General features: G+C 44.8%; 2 protein-coding genes across 3 annotated transcripts; one reads left to right on the top strand and one right to left on the bottom strand.

Moving 5' to 3' along the window:
- Positions 1 to 2,165: 2,165 nt before the first annotated feature.
- Positions 2,166 to 4,848, bottom strand: Isca2 (iron-sulfur cluster assembly 2). Its single transcript, XM_051196334.1, has 4 exons — positions 4,759 to 4,848; positions 4,452 to 4,554; positions 4,221 to 4,336; positions 2,166 to 3,800 (listed from the first exon to the last, which is right to left on the bottom strand). Exons 1-4 carry the CDS (start codon positions 4,827 to 4,829, stop codon positions 3,626 to 3,628), a joined length of 465 nt encoding a protein of 154 aa, XP_051052291.1. The 5' UTR covers positions 4,830 to 4,848; the 3' UTR covers positions 2,166 to 3,625.
- Positions 4,849 to 5,152: 304 nt separating this feature from the next.
- Positions 5,153 to 20,386, top strand: Npc2 (NPC intracellular cholesterol transporter 2). Of its 2 annotated transcripts, XR_007835239.1 has the most exons (5): positions 5,153 to 5,358; positions 11,481 to 11,588; positions 15,170 to 15,342; positions 19,604 to 19,959; positions 20,012 to 20,386. XR_007835239.1 is itself a non-coding variant. In XM_051196333.1 (4 exons), the coding sequence occupies exons 1-4, from the start codon at positions 5,277 to 5,279 to the stop codon at positions 19,688 to 19,690; spliced, it is 450 nt and encodes a 149-aa protein (XP_051052290.1). In that variant the 5' UTR covers positions 5,153 to 5,276; the 3' UTR covers positions 19,691 to 20,386. The 2 variants fall into 2 exon arrangements, 1 of the variants encoding a protein (XP_051052290.1); XM_051196333.1 differs by having other exon boundaries at positions 19,604 to 20,386.
- The last annotated feature ends 661 nt before the right edge of the window (positions 20,387 to 21,047 follow it).

Raw genomic sequence — 21,047 nt, 5'->3', positions numbered from 1 at the left:
ATACAAGCTTTTGCTGTAACAAGCTTTTTTGTTTGGTTTGAGGCAGTCTCACTATATAACTTTGGCTGGCCTGGAATTTGCCCTGTAGACCAGGCTAGCCTTGAACGCACAGAGATTCACTGCCTCTGCTTCCCGAGTGTTTGGAGTAAAGATGTGATGTGGGTCACCATGCCCATCCAGTGTTTTTTCTTTGCTTGTTTTTTCACATGTGCTTGGTTGGGGAAATGGCGTGTCCCAGTATTTAGGCATTTTACTGGCTTACCTTTAGAGTTCTGACAAGATACTCCCGCAGATGCTGCCACTAAGAGCGGCACCTGTGCCCATTCATTATGGTCCCTTTTAAAAGGGCCCTGTCCAACTCCCATTCCCCTCCCACTCTGCGGCTCCATCCTCTTCCCTGTTCCTGTCCCTGGAGGCTGGCCTCCCCTCCTCCTCTCTCCCCTTTTTACAATCCTTTTTCTTGTGACAATGGTGTAGATTCTTTTCCTAAGTCTCCTCTAAACAGTTCTGGGTTCCACAGCACTGCAACCATTGCTTCAACTTATATAGCCCACTTAAGTGTCACACCTAAGTCCTTAAAAAATTAAAATTTGTTTTTTAAAAAGCTTTTCTTATGTGGAGTGGAGCTCATGGCAGGAACTGTAGCCAGCACGGCATCTGAGTACAAGACCAAGCTATCCAAAAGTCTACAATTCGTGAAGTTCATACAGAGGGCACTAGGCTTGAACCCAAGAAACATAAACATCATTAGTGAGGAACACTGGTGGTCCGGTTTGCCAGAGCTTGAAGAAAGAGAAGGCTTCATGATAGAGCAGGACTCATTATGTAGAGATCTGTTTTATGAACAAATGCCATTTAGGGATTTCCAAGGCTGAGAAGTTAATGTTTCAGATGAGTATTAAGAACAAAGCAGAAGATTATCAAAATGCCACAGTGGAACTTGAAGAAACTGATGAAGAAATGTCTAGAAAATATGAGACCTTGGTGGAAACAACTGCCAAGACAGATTGTGCCAATTATGAAGATGAAAATGGAAATAGAAACAAAATTTAAGCAAAGATATTCTTAGAGCCTAAATTAAAATGGAAGACTCAGAATAACTCAGGAGTGCCCAGAACAGCATAATTTGGAGCATAACATAATTTGTAACTAATCTTGATGACCTCTATAGTTGTTACTGCTCTAATGTTGACTTGTAAAGAAATCCAGTTTTGAAAACACACTGCTCTTGAGACAGATGTGTGATGAACATTATACATCCTTTTCCTAGTGGCATCCTTTTGTTTTAAAGATTTATTGCTATTTTTTATATATGGCTGTTTTGCCTGCAAGTATGTCTATGTGACATGTATGTGCCTGGTGACAGAGGACAGTGTCAGATCCCCTGGGACTGGCATTACAGATAGTTGTGAGCTACCTTGTGGGTTCTGGAACTCAAACTCAGGTCCTCTGGAAGAGCAGCAAGTGCTTTTAAGCACTGAATAATCTCTCCAGTCAGCCCCTTCAATGGCATTCCTCAAGGTGGAGCTTCAGCCCTTGATCTTCAAATATACATGTACACATAGCAGACACATGTACAGAGAGAGAGAGAGAGAGAGAGAAAGAGAGAGAGAGAGAGAGAGAGAGCACTCCCCATTTACTGACCTGGAATACATTGCTATAAATTAGTGCCATTGTTTAAACTGCCCTTATATTTACATTTTTACTTTATTAACCCTGACAAGTCAATTTACATACTTTAGAATCAAATGTTATAACTCAGCGAATACAGCTTATCAAGAACACCCATTCTCCAGCCTGAAGTATTTGAATGTAATGATGTTATTGTCAGTTTGTAAGAGATATTTTTTGTTTCTCTGTTTACATAGGCAGTAATTGCGTTACTTTTTGATGTTCTATAAAAAAGCTTTTCTTTTGGCTGGGCAGTGGTGGTGCATGTCTTTAATTCCAGCACTTGGGAGGCAGAAGCAGGTATATCTCTGAGTTGGAGGCCAGACTGGTCTACACAATGAGTTTCGGGACAGTCAGAACTACACAGAGAAACACTGTTTTGGAAAAACAAACAAAAAAGCTGTTCATTCTAATGATCAATGGCTTTCAATGGAAAGTTTAGCAGATAAATATGTCTAATAGACATATACAAATATGATACATATTAAGAAGAGTAAGTAACACAAAATCCAAATTTTACTGGGCATTTTATACTTAATCCATTCTTGAAAAAGTCCTTTCTGTTATCTACAAATAATGAAGGAACCACTTCCCTTATGCACAAAACCAAAGATATTTTATATAATAAGGTAGGTAAAGCAATATATTCTACATGAATTCAAATACTAAATGGTCACAGACTATAGAAACAACCTCTATAGGCATGGAATAGAAAGGTTATTTTTCAAGTAATTCAGATATCAACAGGGGTCTGGCCAAATTTGTTTGGGGGGGTGCTGGGGGAAAATCTCTTGTTTTTATAAAACCAAGCAGACTCACGAGTCTGACAATATAACGTATTTTCCCTGTAATATCATTAAGTGGAAAATGGGCTTCATAGGACACAAGAATAAATCCCTCACATTCAAAGAATGCAATAAAGCCGGCTGGTGGCACAGGCCTGTCATGCCAACTAATTGGGATACCAAGACTGGGGGACTGAAAGTTCAAGGCCTGCCTGAACTACAGAGGGAAATTCTGTGAGACTCTGTCTCCAGATAAAAGGTAAAGCAGTCGAGGAATATAATCCAAGTGCTGGAGCTGTGGTTCCCACCCTTCCTAATGCTGCGGTTCTTTAACTTAACTCCTCATGCTGTGGTGACACACAATCAGAACATTACTTTCTTTGCTACTTTATAACTAATTTTGCTTCTGTTATGAATCATAATGTAAATATTTCGTATGCAGGATATCTGATATGTGACTCCAGTGTGACTGATAGAACCGCTGTGCTAGAGTGCTTGCCTAGCAGGTACAATGCCCTGGGTCCATTGTGTGTGGGGGGGAGGGGAGGAGGGAGGGGGAGGGTGCAACCACAAAAAATAAAAAAAGAAAGAGAAAAATGACAAAGAAAAAGGAATATATCTAAGAGATTGAGGCAGGGAAACTGAAAGTTCAGAACTAGGGCTACCTATAAGACTCTGTTGAAACGAAGGAGGGAGGAAGGAAGAGAGGGAAGGAGGGAGGGAGGGAGGAAAGGAAGAAGGGAGGGAGGATGGAAAAAAGAGTATTTCATTTGCCTTACTAATTGATTCTGGTTACTGGTGTTCTAGCTAATCAAACTGTGATCCTTAGTTTAAGATGATGCTTTATACATAGCTATACACATATATACAAACAACTCTGAAGATAGAGATGTTAACTCCAAATTTTGGAGCTTTGGAGGTGCTACAAATTATACTGGGTTCCAACCAGTGATTAAGTTGAGGTAACAGCATTTGGACTTGGCCTTAACATTGTGTAGAGGAGAGTATTGTGGCCAAGACTACAAGTTTCCTGTTCATTAATTAATAATGGTAGAACAAAACACTCCTGGGTTAAATTAAATAAAATGAGAACAGGACATGATAAGAAACCTATAGAATTCTACTATTCCAGGTTTTTCATACTGGTACAAGGGTCATCTGTCATTGTGTCAGATTTTGATAGAGAAGGATGACCCACAGGAGCAGCCTTGCTGGGCTTGAGGATTATTCAGCACTTGAAATGAGCTTCGGATAAGTTCTTGGCTGAAGTCCACCTGGGCCCCTTTCACGAAGGCCAAGCTATCAGAGTCAACCACCACTCTCGCCCCGCCCTGTTCAAATACCCTGAAAAGACAAGAGGAAAGCATTAATGACCAGCATCACAAACACCAAGAACCCAGCACTCTGAGACCATAGGTGCACGTCTTGTTCTCAATCCATAGAACATTGCTTAGGACTTCCATCGGGTGCTGACTCTCTCTGGAACACAGAGATTCAATGTAATGAAATAGGAGAAATATTTAGGGACTTGGCCTGAATCTAGTCCAGCCTCTCTCAACTGACTACCCAATGGAGTCTAAGTAAGCCAATGTTCTTCCTTATTTTGAAACAAAAGGACAAATCTTTGCTGTATCCTCACAGTATGGGCAGGGTGGTGGTGTTAAGCATACTTAAACTTTTAAGTTTGGAATAAAAGTGTTTCTTGAACTGGGGTCATTTGTATCCCTCTGAAAAAGCCTCTAGCGACCCATCCGTCCTCCTTGCCTGTCGTCGGGGTTAATAACTGTATCCAGTGAAAATTTGTATTGGAATCCGGAGCATCCACCTCCCTCCACTTGCAGCCTGAGGAATTCTGACCCTTCGGTGATTTCCAGAAGCCTCTGAAATGGAGGAAAGAGGATCAGGAACGCCAAGCAGGCGGGGATAAAGGGGTGGGTGAAATGGAACTCTTCTAGAGCCCTCTCGGGCACCGCCGCCCCGCGTCTGGCCTCCTACCTGGACGCAGCTGTCTGTGAGGCGGATCTGTCCCTCGCCAGCCTCTGGAATGGAGGACGTCGCTTCCCACCGGGTCAAAAGCCCGGGAGAGGACGCGAGGAGCCTGCGATGTGGAGGAGGAGGATGAGTCCGGGACTGAAGTGGCACCTGATGATGACCTTTCAATGGTCGCCTCGCACCCACTCCTGGCGACACCTTTATCTGAACTGGCAAACCCTGAAATCCCCCGTGAGCTTTAGTCTCACGTCTATCCTGGAGGTGCAGAACCCAACACCCTTCCTCCTAAGTGACCTTCCACCCTTGGTACCTGCCCCGCGGCCAGGGAATGGCCGCCCTGAACGCCGCAGCCGTTAGGGACAAGGGCCTGGTGGCCGCCATCTTGCTCCTCAGGCTCCGCCCCTGAGGGGGGTCCAAATCCCCGCCTTAGCCTCCGGGAGGCGGGGAGATGGGGGCAGGGGCGGGGTTGCAGAGTCCCCGCCCCTAAGCGTGACTATTGGATAACGAGTAAAGACAGCTTTGATTGACTGAAAACGCTTCCAATTGCCGACGCGGGGCGGTACCAACAAGCGAGGGACGAGCGCCAAGAAGAGCGGGATCTCTGCAGGCCCCGCCTGGGAGCGGAAGAGATGGGCGGGCTTAAAGGGCTGGCTGCCGGCCGGGAGCCCCGGAGCCCCGGAGCCCCAGGCGGGGCGTGGGCAGGCCTTCGCTGGTTACTGGTCACAAGCGGACTGACCCGGCTCCTCCCTCGGTCCGCCGTGACAAGTTTATCTTGTGACTGCCGCCCCTGCTTTTTCCTTCCTAGACTTCAGAGCCTTCTTATCCACGATGCGTTTCCTGACCGCCACGACCCTACTGCTGGCGCTCGTCGCCGCCACCCAGGCTGAGCCCCTGCGCTTCAAGGACTGCGGTGAGCCTTGAGCCCGCTCGAGGAGACCCGCGGGCTGGGTTGGGCGGGTTCCTAGAACGTGGAGGCTTAGCCACAGACCCAGGGTGGAACGGGCTGGGTTGGGTCCGAAGGTACCACCAGCTTTGATGAAACTTAACACCGCCCCCTCCCATTCCACCCCGCACAACTTTGTCTCTCCTTGCATCTCCTTGCAACGCCTGTTTTGGGGGTAATCTCTACGCTCTCAAGGCAAACCTTGTGCTGAAGTTCTCTAAAGTTTGTTGGGTGGACATCAATCAAGCCGGCGTGTAGTCGCACCGCTCGAGGGGGTGGAGAGTGAAGGATTGCGAGTTAAGGCTAGCCTGGGCTCTGTAGTGAGACCTGGCTGGAATAAATAAATAAAAGCAAAATAAAACAATAGGATAGTCGGCGGGTCTGCATCCAACACAGGTTGAGGAAATGGGCGGGGAGAATGTCTTTTGATTTTACTGCGCGTATCTTCACCAGCCTTTCCCCTTTGTTCGTTTGCAGTCTTCTCTTTGGATGGGGGTATGAGGCAGTCTCACTTTGTAACCCAGTTTGGCATTCAAAGCTTTTTTTTTTTTCCCCTCCTTTTTCTTGCTGACAAGACAAAATTCAGTTCTTCCCGTAATTTATACTTTTATAAATTACTTTTGGACTAACGAACTTCGCGATTCTTGCCCGTGTCTTCTATAAAACCTGTATTTCTAGTGATATCTTGTGACACCTAACTCCCTCCTAATGCTGCCACTGGACTCTTTGTTAGAAAATATAACAGAGGGTAGAAATCCTGCGTTCATTCTCTCAAACCTATGCAATTGCTGGAGCAATTGGCGTGGGGGTGGGGGTGGCATTAGAGGTGGAAAGACGCAGTGATAAATGAAAGACAAAAACTGATTTTGTAAAATATATGAGCAGGAGAGAACCACAGAGGTCACAATTAATCATTGACCTAAAGAGTTGTTAGATAGGGTTGGAGAAATGGCTCAGTGGTTAAGAGAGCCCACTGTTCCAGAAGACTAGAGTTCTATTCCCATCATCCATTTCAGGTAGCTCAGAACTGCATGTATCTCCAGCTCCAAACGCCTCAGGCCTCCTCAGGTACCAGCACTCACAGGCACATGCTCACACTCAGATAACACTAATTGAGGAGGTGGGGGTTGGGTAGATTAAGTAAGCCTTCCCAAAGTCACCGGGGCTGAATGGGGAACCAAGTATGTTTCCTTGTAGCCAGTATCCAATAAGAGTAACTACTCAATAAATGCCGACTGGAAGAGTAAATGAGGGAATTAATGCTGTTTCTAATGTTATCAAAATTCCTGCTGAGGCAAAGGTGGGCATGTGGAACTGGATTGATTAATAAGGACCGATGCCTGGTAATAAGTCACAGATGCCATTTCACTAAACTAGGAGACTAGCCAAAAGTGGCTGTTTCTTTAAAGTACTGCTTTTCCACCTGCTAAACTTTTACTTTTTATTTTTAATGTGTGTGTGTGTGTGTGTTCATGTGTACCCAAGCATATGGTAGCCAGAGTACAACCCCTCAGGTGTCAGCCTCAAGAACACCATCCACTCCTTTTGATGCGTAGTCTCTCATTGGCCTCGGGCTCACTGATTAGTAGATTGGCTCAACAGGCAGCCCTGTGGTCCTCCATGTGTGTGCCACCAAGAGTGGCTTATTTGTTTGTTTGAGACAGGGTTTCTTTGTGTAGCTCTGGCTATATTGGAACTCGCTCTGTAGACCAGGCTGACTCTACCTTCTGAGTGCTGGGATTGTTTACACCACAACTACCCAGCATTCTTGTGTGGGTTCTGAGAATTGAACTCAGGTCTTCTGCTTGCAAGACAAGCACTTTATCCACAGAGATATTCCCTCCTGTCCATCTTTTGTCAGCCTTAGGACCAACACTTGGATGAAGGCACTGTATTACTTTTATTAACTCATTCTTCACCATCTATTTCACAGGAAGGAAATCAAAGCACATAGACTAACTTGCCTAAAGTCCTGCCACTAGGAAACGGGATATTGATAAGTCTCTAGAACCACTTTGGATTTCAGTATTTTTGTTGTCCTTAGTGGTTTTTGTTTGTTTGAGACAGCCATGTAGACCATCCTGAACTCACGAATTTCTGCCTACCTCCACATTAAGAAGTGCTGGGATCAAAGTCATGTACCCATGCCTACATGTTTTTAAAGGCAGGTATAGACCTCTGGGAAGACTTGTTCTTTATATTTTGTGTGTATGCATTTAGGAGGCCCACACATACATAGCATACATGTGAAGGTCAGAGGACAACTCGTAGGAATCGGTTCCCCCTTCCTCTGTGTGGGTTCTGGGAATTGTCAGCCTTGCTGGCAAACACTTTTACTTGCTGAGCTGTCTCTCAGGCCCTGGGAACTTAAAAGAAAGAGGGGTTCCCATGACAGATTGTGAATTAGGAAATACAAGGTAAAAATTTCAACCCAAATAAAAAGCCTTTGCATTCCATTCTGTGCCCACCTTCTCCTGGGGTGGGATTTCCTCAAGTGAGACATGGAGGCTCAAGCACTAATTACACAATATTTGCAGTGGGAGCTGAGGGGTTTGTTCTATTGACTTTCGAAGTCCGGGAACCTCTTGTCAGGGGTCAGAAAAAAGAACTGTAAGTACTCTTTCCTTTGATCCTATGAGATCATGTGACCCAAATTCGAAGAAGCTGGTAGAGCTGAATGCTGAAGCCTTGACCTGAGCACCGGGTTTTCAACTTTGTTTTTCCTGTCCACCAATCATGGGATGGAGTGAGAGGGTGCTTCTTACACTGCAGAGGGTGCCAAGAGCATGCACAGTGTTCAAGCAAACTAGGAGACAGGGATTACAAAGTGTCATTTACAAACCCAAGGGACTAACTAATCAATCAGTGTAAGGATGGAGGAAATTCAAGACATCTTTCCAACCTGAGGGCGAGCACAGATAGAGACAGTCAAGTGCATTCGCTCTGTCATTTCATGGTCTTCGTGAACAGTTCTAAGCTAACCTGGGAACTACGTAGCTGGCCATGTAGTCCCAACTTGTGATTTGCCTATTGTCTTCATCCTACTTTCAAGACAACAAGAGCCAATACTGTCGGCTACAAACATTATTTTTGTCCATGAAGTGTATTTACGGTGAGACGCTTAGCTTTCATGCCAGAGGAGAGGGCTTGCTTACCTTCCCAGGAGCAGATGTTTCAGTTCATGGACTGAATCCAAAAATAATGGTAATTATAACCAACAACTTGAGTGGTACCACTGTGTTCCAGATCTGTAGATATGTTGGCTCACTACCCTTAGGGCAGCTCCAGATGTTAAGTGTCTTGCCCTGAGGCTACACAGTAAGAAGTTAAACTGATAAGACTTCAAACCCAGGTGATAGGCCTAAATCCATCCATAACCCCGTCATGGCCACTAACCCCATCATGGCCACTATTGCCAGGCTGTTTTCTCCTCCCATTCTGCTGCTCAGTGTCAGGGGCTTGAATTACCTTTGTTTTGCTGACCATTTTTAAAACATAAGTAGTAGTTACAACTATATTATTTCCAGCAACTGTGCAGCCCTTAGCCTAGTAGTTTTATTAGAGAGGGAAAGAAATCTAGGGTGGAGTACTCGTAACTGGTAACTAGCACTGTTACAGGTTTGTGAAGGGTAAAAGCCTGGGCCCTGGCTGCCCCTACAAGCTAGGCTTGGACACACATCTCAAATGCCAGATAAAGGGAGCCTGGGTATGGCTCAGTGATTTAGAGTACTTGTTGCTCTTCGAAAGGATTCAGGTTTGGTTCCCTGCGCCCTCATGGTGGCTTACAACCATCCATAGTTCAGGGGATCCAGTGTGCTCTTCTGACCTCCACGTGTATGTACATATGTGTAAGCAACACAGTCACACACAGAAAATAAATAACCCTGGCCAGGAGGTGGTGTTTGCACACCTGTAGTCCCAGCACTCAGGAAGAAGAGGCAGGCTAGCCTGTTCCACAGAGTGAGTTCCAGGACAGCCAAAGCTGCATAGATAAACCCTGTCTTGAAAAATAAATAGACCTTGAAAAAAATTTTTTTCTGAAAAGAGCAAGTACTATTGAAAAGCCGAGAAAGTTTATTCAGTGTGGCCATATTGGAAAGAAGAACATGGAGTCAAAGAGGAGCCACCTGTGAAGCTTTGGGGCACTGGTAAGAGGCTCATATTTAAATCAAGGGCAGGAAAGATGAATAATAGGGTAGTCAGCTTAGGTCTGTCCTACAAGGTGGTCTGACAAGTTGTCAGAAATCTCTTCCTGGGAAGCAGGTCTCTCATCTAGCTAGCTCCAATGTCTCTCTCTCTCTCTCTCTCTCTCTCTCTCTCTCTCTCACACACACACACACACACACACACACACACACACACACTAGCCATTGGGGTCTGATACACAGTTTCTCTTCCAAAGGCCTTCTCTTCTGCTAGAATGGTTAGTGTACCAATTAGTGAAGCTGGCATTGCTTCCTTCTTGACTGAGTGAATTAGCCCTGCTTGGGAACCAAGTTTGGTGTCTGTCTGTTTGTAGCAAGGCTGGCCTCCAACTGTGCTCCTCCTGCCTCAGGCTGTCAAAAGCTGCGAGTACTGACCACTGCCTGGTACCTTGCTCAGCTGGGGCCCTGAGTGGTTTTTGGAACTATAAATATCTTGTCCTCTAGCTTCCTCTTCCTCTCTTTGGTTCAGGGAAAAGTCAAAGTTTAATGACTTAGTCAAGATTTGAGCACTTTATGACTCCAGGTCTCTTAGCTGCAGCTCCGCCCTGTAGAACGTGATTACAGGAAAGCAGAAGTACTGTGGAGAACCTCAGCTTTAAGGAGGGAACTGTTCCCTCTCTTCAGGACTATCCCTCTATTGAGGATTGAGATAGATGGTGGGTTTTAGGTACCACTGGTTTAAAAAACCAAGTTGACAAACCAGACCACTAATACAACTGTTTATTTCTTTTTTTTTTTTTTTTTTTTTTTTTTGTATTGTTTTGTTTTTGTTTTTTGAGGCAGGGTTTCTGTTTGTAGCTTTGCTGTCCTGAAACTCGCTCTGTAGACCACACTGGCCTAGAACTCACAGAGATCTGCCTGCCCCTGTCTCTGAGTGCTGGGATTACAGTTGTGTGCCACTCCCGCCTGGCTGAGAAACAGCTCTTAAAAGCTGCCCTCTGACCTTCACACATGCACTGTGGCACATATGCGTGTACACATACATACACAATAAATTAATTGAAAAAAATTCAAAACAAGATATGAAGATCCCTGAGTTCAATCCCCAGTACCCCTGCAAAATAAAAGGGGGGGGGGAGGAGAAAGAGAAAAAGTAAGACAAGAATATAAGAGCATTTAGGCTTTAGGCTTTTTTTTTTTTTTTTTTTTTTTTTTTTTTTTTGAGACAGGGTTTCTCTGTATAGCCCTGGCTGTCCTGGAACTCTGTAGACCAGGTTGTCCTGGAACTCACAGAGATCCACCTGCTCCTGCCTCCCAAGTGCTATGATTAAAGGTGTGTGCCACCATGACTTTTTTAATACAGTCCTTTAATACAGTGTTCTGTGAACATGGCCTCACTGTATTTCTTAATCTGACAAATATTAGTATTCTTTTTGCCAGGAAATGAACTACCTTTTCATTCAGTTTATAGGATTGATTTTGGCAGTACCAAAATTCTCAACTTAGATGTTAGAGAGAGGAAGATGTATGATGTACCTATAGATGTGCACATGTAGAGATCAGAGGAAGCCGCAGAGATGGGTACTTGCTTCTGCCTTGTTTGAAATAGGGTCTCTTTACCGCTGTACTGCCTGCATCCTACAGGCTAGCTGACTGGAAAGCTTACAGGCTTCTCCTTTCTCTATGTCCATCAAATACACACTGCCACATCCACCTTTATGCAGGTTCTGGGGATTCAAACTTAGGGCCCCATACTGTGCGGCAAGTGCTTTACCCATTGAGCCGGCTATCTACCCAGCTCCAAATTCCCGCCTTTAATCAGACAAAGTACTCTCAGGAAAGCAGTCAGAAGAAAAGAAGTACACCATGCACCTCCCTGTGAGGCACCGGCAGCCTCAGGGATGTATTTTTCCTCCTATTCTAACCACTTTTCTTTCTTTGCAGGGTCTAAAGTTGGACTTATAAAGGAGGTGAATGTGAGCCCGTGTTCCACCCAGCCCTGTGAGCTACACAAAGGCCAGTCTTACAGTGTCAATGTCACCTTTACTAGCAGTAAGTAAATGTGATTTTTACTTCCAATTCAGGCTAAACCATAATATAAATGCTAGGCGCTAGAATGAGCTTAGGAATGTTAGGGGACCATGGCTTAACTGTCGAGAATGTGTCGGCCCCCTTCCTGACTTGCACAAAGCTAGGGTTCATGCTGTTGCTGGCCAGGACAGAACCTGGGTCCATAACTCTCCATTACTTGTCACATTCTGAAAGGAAACCTGAGGACTGGATTGATAAAAGGATCATGTTTACCTTACAGTTCTGGCTACAGATAGGGAGGGAAAAACTTCCTGTAGTAGTGGTTTCACAATGTATAAAAAGGATGACTTAAGAGCTAGGAACTGGCCAGTCTGGTCTCAGAGTGAGATATGTGTGAAATGGCTGTGTGGGTAACAGCACTTGTCACCAAGCTAGATGACTTAAGTTCAGTCCTAGAACCCACCTGGTCAAAGGAGGGAACCAATTCCTACAAGTGCATTGTGCTATACCATACACACACACACACACACACACACACACACACACACACACACACACTAAAGGCACTAGAGAGAAATGGCTGAGTAGTTAAAAAGAGTTTGCTGCTCTTGAAGACCTGAGTTGGATTCCCAGCACCTGTAACTCTAGCTCCTAGGCTTCCAATGCCCCTCCTCTGGCTTGCACAGGCACACACACACACACACACACACACACACACACACACACACACGTAAATGAAAATAAAATTTAAAAACATTTAAAGAACCTAGACCAGTACGAAATGCTTATTTATGGGAACATCTATCTTTAATCCTTCCCTTGTTTACTGTCCTATTAAAAAAAAAAATTAGGCTGGGGAGATGGCTTGGCTAAGAGCACTTATTGCACAAACACAAGGACCTGAGTTCAAATCCCAGTGCCCACATAAAAAGCTGAGTGTGGACACACACATGCCTCTAAGTCTAGTGCTGTGAGTACCAAGGCTGGAGCACAGAAGGCAGAGGATTGCTGGCCACCAGCCCAGCCCCAGTTCAGTGAGTGTCTTAGTTAGGGTTTCTTTTGCTGAAAGCAAAAGGGTTTATTCAGCTTACACTTCTGTATTACTATTAATCACTGAAGGAAGTCAGGATAGGAACTCAAGCAGAGCAGGAACCTGGAGACAGGAGCTGATGCAGAGTCCATGGAGGAGTGCTGCTTATTGGCTTGTTCTCCGTGACCTGCTTGGCCTATTTTCTTAGAGAACCCAAGACTGCCAGCCCAGGGATGGAACCACCCACAATGGGCTGGGCCCTTCCACATCAATCACTAATTAAGAAAGTGCCCTACAGCCCGATCTTATGGAGGCATTTTCTCAATTAAAGTTCTCTCCTTTCAAATAACTCTTATTTCTGTGTCAGGTTGACATAGACTAGCCAGCACAGTGAGAGTCTATCTCAGAGCACTCCTGTAAGAACTGGAGAGAGATGGGGCAGAACGCAGGATGCCTTCCTATGGCCTTCTGCCTATACCCCTGTGAATACACACACACACACACACACACACACACACACACACACACTCACATGAGGCATTCTAAGTGGAACCTATGCCCCCCTACACAGAAAGAATGAAATAGCCACATGTAGTAGTTGATGCCTATGATCACACTATGGAGGATGAAGCAAGAGGAATTCAGAGCTAGCCTGGACTAAATAGCAATATCCTTTCTGTGAATTTGAGGCCAGCCTGATCTGCAGTGTGAGTTCCAGGACATCCAGGGCTACACAGAGAAACATGTCTTGAAAAACCACACACACAAAAAATAGTTTTTAAAGACAGGGTCTCACTTTGCAGCCTTAGTTGGCCTAGAACTCACTATGTAGACCAAACAGACCTTGAACTTAAAGTAACAGAGATCCCCCTGCTTCTGCCTCCCTAGTGCTAGGATTAAAGGCATGTGCCACCGTGCTGTAGGGAGACAGCCCAGTAAGTAACATGCTAGCTATACAAACATGAGGACATCAGTTTGGTCTGCAGAATCCATGTAAAATCCAGAAATGGTCATCCTGGCAACAGGCTTGTAGTCCCAGCACTGGGGAGACAAAAACAGGCAGATCCCTGGCAGTCAGCCTGGCCAAATCAGTGAATTCTAGGCTAGTAAGAAGACTGTCTCAAAAAACAAGGTGCATGGCATCTTGAGGCTGACCTCGGGCTTGTGTTCACACACAAACATGCACACATGTTCTTAAACAAACAATTGAAGGGCCACTTTCTGTCTGTTGACAAGGCTGAGTAAACATCACAGGACGCTGGCTTTGCCCTAACAGTATGCCTTAAAAAAGGGTCTTCTAGCTGGCTGTAGTGGTGCTCACCCTTAATCCTAGCACTCAGGAGGCAGAGGATCTACAGAGGCCAGCCTGGTCTACATAGTGAGTTCCAGGGCAACCAGAGCTAAGAAACCGTATCTCAAAAGTAATAAAAACTGGGGGTGGGAGAGATGGCTCAGAGGTTTAGAGTACTGGCTGGTCTTCTAGAGGTCCTGAGTTCAATTCCCAGCAACCACATGGTAGCTCACAACCATCTGTAATGAGATCTGGTGCAGTCTTCTGTCCTGCAGGAATATATGTATGCAGAATAAATAAATAAATCTTAAAAAAAAAATAATAATAAAACTAAAGTCTCCTAAGGAGCCCGATCAGCTGCGGAAGCTCTCTTGTCTAGTCCTGAGTTTCCACACAATTGGGAGGACCCAGGTTCAGTTCCCGCCCCCCACAAGGAAGCTCACAGCTGTCTGTAACTCCGGTTTTGGAGGATCTAGTAAGAGTGAAATGCAGAGAAAGGGAAGTCACTCGATGTGGTCACACTGGGAAGGGGAACAAATCAATGGACGTTCCAGGCCGATGGAGTGGTGGTAGTGTTGAGGTGAGTTAGGTTAAATAGAAGGCAAGAGGTGTGCATTCCTGGTCAAGCTCTTAATGTGTCATTAGCTCAGCTCCTGGCCTGTCTCGTGTTGTCAGAACCCTGTGACCTGCCTGTGTGGCAAGTTCCTTCTTTTACTGGTACCACAGGCTCCAGCTTTTCCCTTCCTCAAGCATGGAATGCCAGGGGGAATCCCAGTTCCTTGGGGCACATTGTCTCAATTTCCTGCTAGTCAGAGGGAGGTCTCTTTAGAATCCCTTCACTCCCACCTGAGAACTGTAATAACTAGTTGCCCTAATCTGGTAACCTTTTATCCCCCCTGCCTGTCTTCAGTGTGAAGGCTAGAGGGGACCAAGACGGAAATGGCTCTTTTAATCTTAACACAGTATCTAAAGGATTACCTGTGAGCTAGCCCATGGTATTTAAAACACACAGTATACCCTGACAGGAGCCAGTGGTCCTGGGAGATAAGGTTATTTGTTTGTTCAGGTAGCCTGAGTCCCTTGATGGGGAGCAAGGACAGAGACCAGCTCCTTTTTCATGTGTACCGGGGCTAGGTGCTAATGGTGACCCATTAGACGAGACACTGGAACGAAGAGGCTCTCTGATCTGCTGCTATAGGCATTCTAGCATTGGAGACTGTATTTGACAACTTGACTGAGAATTTGTAAATCCACAAGTGCCTTCACTGTCTGACTTCCTAGGCACTCAGTCGGAAAACAGCTCCGCCACAGTGTACGGCATCCTGGCAGGACTTCCTGTCTTCTTCCCGATTCCTGAGCCTGATGGTTGTAAGTCTGGAATCAAATGTCCCATCCAGAAAGACAAGACCTACAGCTACCTAAATAAACTGCCCGTGAAGAGTGAATACCCCTCCGTAAGTAACACTTTGCTTGATAAAACCGGAAGCCCTCAGGCTGGGTTGGACATCTGGAGGCTGGAAGTAAGCCGGAGGGACTGGGGCAAAGGGCTTCTCATTTCTGGTGAAGCTGAAAAGGCCTGAGAGAGAGGAGATAGGTTTGAGGAACCCAAGGATGCCATTTTTATAGACTGAATCCTCACATAGGACCTCCCTGTGTAGTGGTGACATTATTTCTGACTTACAACTGAAGAATTTTAAGCTCTGATGTCTGGCCAGGACAGACAGGTGGTGGCGCACACCTTTAATCCCAGCACTCAGGAGGCAAAGGCAGGCAGATCTCTGTGAGTTCGAGGGTAGTCTGGTCTACAGAGTGAGTTCCAGGACAACCTCCAAAGCTACAAAAAAGCCTTGTCTCAAAAAAATTAAAAAGAAAGAAAGAAAGAAAGAAAGAAAGAAAGAAAGAAAGAAAGAAAGGAAAGATGTCATGTACTACAGAGTCCAAGGCTACTTTACCAAGAAGTCCTAGTGACTTAGTAGGTCTCCTAGTCCAGAGCCTGTGCACAGTTAAAAGATTTTAGCCAGCTAACAAATAGTTAAAGTTGTCTTGGTAGCATCTTCAGGGCTCTGGTTTCTCCTCTGTGCTCTTGACAAAAGACCAGGGACAGTTAGTAGAGTCTCCTTGGAGGATGCTCCCTCTGCCCACAGTCTGCTTTTTCTCCTTCCTGTCCCTCAGGCAGTGAGTGCTACAGTGGTCCTCAGGTAGGGATCATGGGAAAAAGTGAACTCTATAAAGCAATTGCTCTTTTCCCATAAATAGCTACTTAGTTGTTTTGTTCTGGAATTGTGTTGAGATGAGATCTCACTTGGTACCCCAGGTTGGTTGGCCTTGAACACAAGGCCTGTCTCAGCTCCCAAGTGCTAGAATTACAGGCATGTACTACCAATCTTGGCAGGATGGGTTTTTTTTTTTTTTTTTTTTTTTTTTTTTTTTTTTGGAAGCCAAGTAAAACCCAGGTGCAATCTTTTCTAGAAAAGGGGCGTAATTAACAGACTTTCTAAGAAAACTAAAACCTAAAGTCTGTGTTTAAGGCAGTGGTTCTAAACCTGTGGGTCATGACCTTCTTGGGGTTAAACAGCCCTTTCACAGGGGTAGCCTAAGACCATCAGAAAACACAGATATTTACATTATGATTCACAACAGTAGTACAATTACAGTTATGGAGTAGCAAGGAAAAGAATTTTATGGTTGGGGTTATCACAACATGAGGATTGTAATAAAGGATCACAGCGTTAGGAAGGTTGAGAACCCCTTTTTTTAAGGGTTGTTGGAGACCATAAAGGTTTTGGATGGCTAGCTAGTTCACAACTTCAGCAGCAGAGATCTGTCAAAGCCTGACTCTCAGTAGGTACTTTACATTTAGTTTGAAAACCACCTTAAGCTGTTAAACACCAAGTTAAACAGTAACATGTACAAATCTTGCAAACAAAGCCAAGTTCTCAAGTATGTGCATGTTATTGCTCCCCAAATGTTACATTATGAAGACAGTGGTAGTCACTAATGGCAGGCAGAATCGTCCCCCCCTCTCCACAGGTGGTGCTGGAGGGGTCGTCATTAGAGAGAAATAGTGATAAAATGGGAAGAAGTAAAGCAATTGCCCCCCCATAAAGAGCTACTTTATTACAAATAGAAGGGGTGGCCTAGACAGGTGGCTCAGCAGTTAGTACTTGCTGCCCTTCTAAGGACCCAAGTTGGTTCCCAGCTGCTGTGTGGCAGCTCATGGCTCTCTAACTCCAGCCCTCTTCTGGTCTCCAAGAGCATTGCATGCAAATGATGCTGAAATACTTGCAGACCAAACACTCAGACACTGCCCATCCTGGTGGCTCATTAATTTTTTTTTTTTTCCCTAAGGCGTGTTGATACACATCTTTAATCCCAGCATTCAGTGGGCAGAGACAGGAGGGTCTCTGAGTTCAAGGCCAGCCAGGGCTACATAATTAGAAGGGACAGTGGCTCACATTCCAATGCTTAGAAGGCTTAAGCAGGAGGATTGCTTTAGGTTGAAGGTAGCCTAGACTGTTGTTGATTTTTTTTTTGTTTTGTTTTGTTTTACTCTTTTCTCTTTTAGGGGCCCACCACCCAGCTCCCAAATAAATCACATAGAGGTTTATTCTTGCTTATGAACACCCAGCCTTAGCTTGGCTTATTTCTAGGCAACTTCCCTTAAGTTACCCTGTCTACCTTTTGTCTCTGGGCTTTTACCCTTTTCTACTTCGTATATCTTTTCTTTCCTTCCTACTCCATGGCTGGCTGGGTGACTGCCCTCTGGCATCCTCTCTCCTTCTCCTTTTCTTGTTCCTCAATCCCAGGTTAATTTTATTTACTCAAACAAATATAACATGGCTTTGCATCATTAACAAGCAGCAAAGGAAAACGTAACACAGCTTTCCACAGTTGAAATGATTTCCTACACTAAGCTGTTTAGTGAATCCCAGAGTTCAAGCTATCTGAAATGCAGAGTGAGACTGTCTCAAGAAACAAATAACAGCAATGACACAGCTCGTAGTTTGAACAAAGCAAGTCAAAGTCGAGATCTCAAATGAAGGGTATAATCAGAAATCAGCTTAAGATAAGAGCTGTGCGAGCTCATGTGCAATCCTAGAACTGGGCAGCATTGATGTACATTCAAAACAGCCTGTGTTGTACAGTGAATTCCAAGCCAGTGTGGGAGAGGAGAGGCCAAAGGGGTGAGGGTTGGGAGAACAGTTCAAGGAAGGTAACTTAAACTCTGTTGCTACACAGGGTGGTTATCCCTGAAATTATCCAGTTACACATGCCTTTGGACCAGTGATTCTCAACCTTCCTAATGCTACAACCCTTTAATATAATTCCTCATGTTGTGGTGACCCCACCACACACCATAAAATTATTTTATTGCTACCTCATAACTATAATTTTGCTATCATAATATAAATATCTGTCATATTCCTAATGGTCATAGGTAATATCTGTGAAAGTCAATACACACACACACATACACACACACACACACACACTCACTCACTCACCACCCCAAAGGGGTCACCATCCTTCATGCTTTGGCATTTTCATTTTTAGCTAACAAGAAAGTTTCTTTACATAGAAGAATCTAAGAGCTTTTATTTCCTATTTTCATAGTTCAAGTGGAAAAGGCTATAGAGGATTGTCAAATAAGTATTAAATTAAAAAAAAAATCTTTTCTTTTTTTTTTTTTTGTTAAGGTGCTATTTACATGCCTCTGATCTATCTTGACACTCAGTAGCACACACCTGTAAGCTCAACACTCAGGCAGAAATAGGACCAGAAGTTTGAGGCCGGGCTGAGTTACATAGCAAGTTCTGGGTCAGCTAAAGCTGTGTAACAAAAACTGTTTCAACAAATGGAGGGAGGGAAGAAAAGGGTTCTAGAGTTGCGTTTGATAACAGGTGTGGTGGTCTACCTATAATCCCAGGATTCAGGAGCTGATGTAGAGACAGTGTCACAAATACTACATAGTAAATTCAGGCCTAATCTGGATTAGCTATGAAGAGTGTATATTTAAAAAAAGAAAAAGGAGGAGGCTGGAGAGATGGCTCAGAGATGAAGAGCTCTGGCTATTCTTCCAGAGGACCTGGGTTCCATTCCCAGCATCCACATGGCAGCTCACAACTGTCTCTAACTCCAGTTCTGTGGATCCAACACCCTCACACAAACATACATGCAGGCAAAACATGGCACACATAAAATTCAAAATAAATACATCATTTGAAAGAAAACAGAAAGGAGTAGCTAGAGAAAGATGGTTCAGTGGTTAAGAGCACTAGCTGCTCTGCTGAGGATCCAGGTTCAGTTCCCAGCACCAAGAAGCAACTCACAACATTTGTAACTCCAGTACCAGGGATGCAAGTCGTGTCCATACATACATTCAAGCAGGTGTTCATGCACATAAAATAAAATTGAGAAAAAAGTTTAAACAGAAAGGAAGAGGAGAGAGGGAAGAAATATTATACTTGAAAAATTACATTGATAAATTGGACTAGCTTGCATGACCAATGAGTTAAAACTTGGTTCTTCTTTGGAGTTTAAGACCCAAGATTAAGACCCAAGATAGTGGACATATCCTAATCTGGCTTCATGACGATGGGACGTAGAAAGGAAAACTTAGGACTGAAGTTGCATACTGAAGTCAGTTATGGATAAAAGTCAGGTCCTGGTTTCATTTTTCCCAATTCCTATTTTATTTTATTTTATTTTTTCCAGTTAAAGCTGGTGGTGAAATGGGAACTTCAAGACGACAAAAAGCAAAACCTCTTCTGCTGGGAGATCCCTGTGGAGATCAAGGGCTAAACTCTGTGTCTGGGGGGGTGGGGGTGGTAAGGCCATGGCTGGAGAGAGGGGAAGAAACAGAAGAGAAATCAGACCTGTAATTGAACCAGTGCCGGATGAACAGAATTTCAAGACTGCTACTTTATGCCTCTCAATCTCCAGAAACGTATCTGTGACCCTCTCTTGAGAGCTCAAGCTCTTGTCCCGTCCATAGCCTTCCTTGAGGCCACAGAACAGAAGAGGGATACTGGGATAGAGTAGTCTCCATGACTGTTTGCTGTTGGGTTAAGGTCGTGATACTGGGATAGAGTAGTCTCCATGACTGTTTGCTGTTGGGTTAAGGTCGTTCGCCCCACCAGACAGGTCGGGAGGAGGTTGCTTAGGGATGTCAGATAACTTGACCCAGGGCTATGGATCCACTGTGAAGGATGGTTTCTGAGAGACTCCCCTCTAGCTGGGGGGTATTACCTCTACAGGTACCTCGTCTCTTAAGTGCCTCCTGAGTCCCGTGCACCTGGCTAGTCAGTCTACTGAGTCTTGATAGTACCCTCGGCCCCGATGCTTCAACAATAGTGACCACCTTTCCAGCTTCCAGAGACTGGCTGAGAGGTGTTCTACAGCAGAAACTTAGCTCTGGATGCTTAGCTCTGCTTCTTTGTAGCTAGCTCTTGTTTCTTGTTCTTTGGTGGTTTTCATTAAAGACAATACTTGCTTGCAGGTGCTTGTTTTGTTTGTTTTTTAAATAGTATTAACTTGTATCCTCTGTGTTCACTGGAGATGGAGCCAGCTTTCTGATAAATACTTACTTGTGATTCTTGCATTTGTGTTCAGGGTGTGGTTGCCTGTTTCTTCCAGACAGGTCTATAGTAGGCAGGCACCCAGTGGAAACTGCCCCCCTTTCCTCAATTTCTTTTTCATGAGCTAGACCGTATCTGTAGAAAGTGACATTGGCTGGGCACTGGTGGCACACACCTTTAGTCCCAACACTAGGGAGGCAGAGACAGGCGGGTCTCTGTGAGTTCAAGTCCAGCCTGGTCTACAGAGGGAGTTCCAAGACAGACTCCAAAACAACAGAGAAACCCTGTCTTGAAGAAGAAAGAGAGGAAGGAAGGAAGGAAGAGATATTTTTCTGCTCTGCTGCCTCACACAGTCTTACACCACCAAGCATGCTTGAGCAGTGGACACTACCTAATGACTAGCAACACCTGAAGAGGAGTGAAGGGGGTGGAGACTGGGACGTCACCGCCCTCATAGGTGGTGTCTCTGAGGATGCAGGAGGGTTGTGAGTTCCAAGCCAGCCTGAGCAGGCATGAGCAGCATACTGAAATCCTGTTCAAATAAAGAAATAGATCTAACCCACAAGAGGCAGCAAGGTCCT

This window comes from Phodopus roborovskii, unplaced genomic scaffold, assembly GCF_943737965.1.
Source record: "Phodopus roborovskii unplaced genomic scaffold, PHOROB, whole genome shotgun sequence".
Taxonomy (NCBI): domain Eukaryota; kingdom Metazoa; phylum Chordata; class Mammalia; order Rodentia; family Cricetidae; genus Phodopus; species Phodopus roborovskii.
Note: the sequence above shows the minus strand (reverse complement) of the source record. Positions and strands in the feature narration are given on the sequence as shown.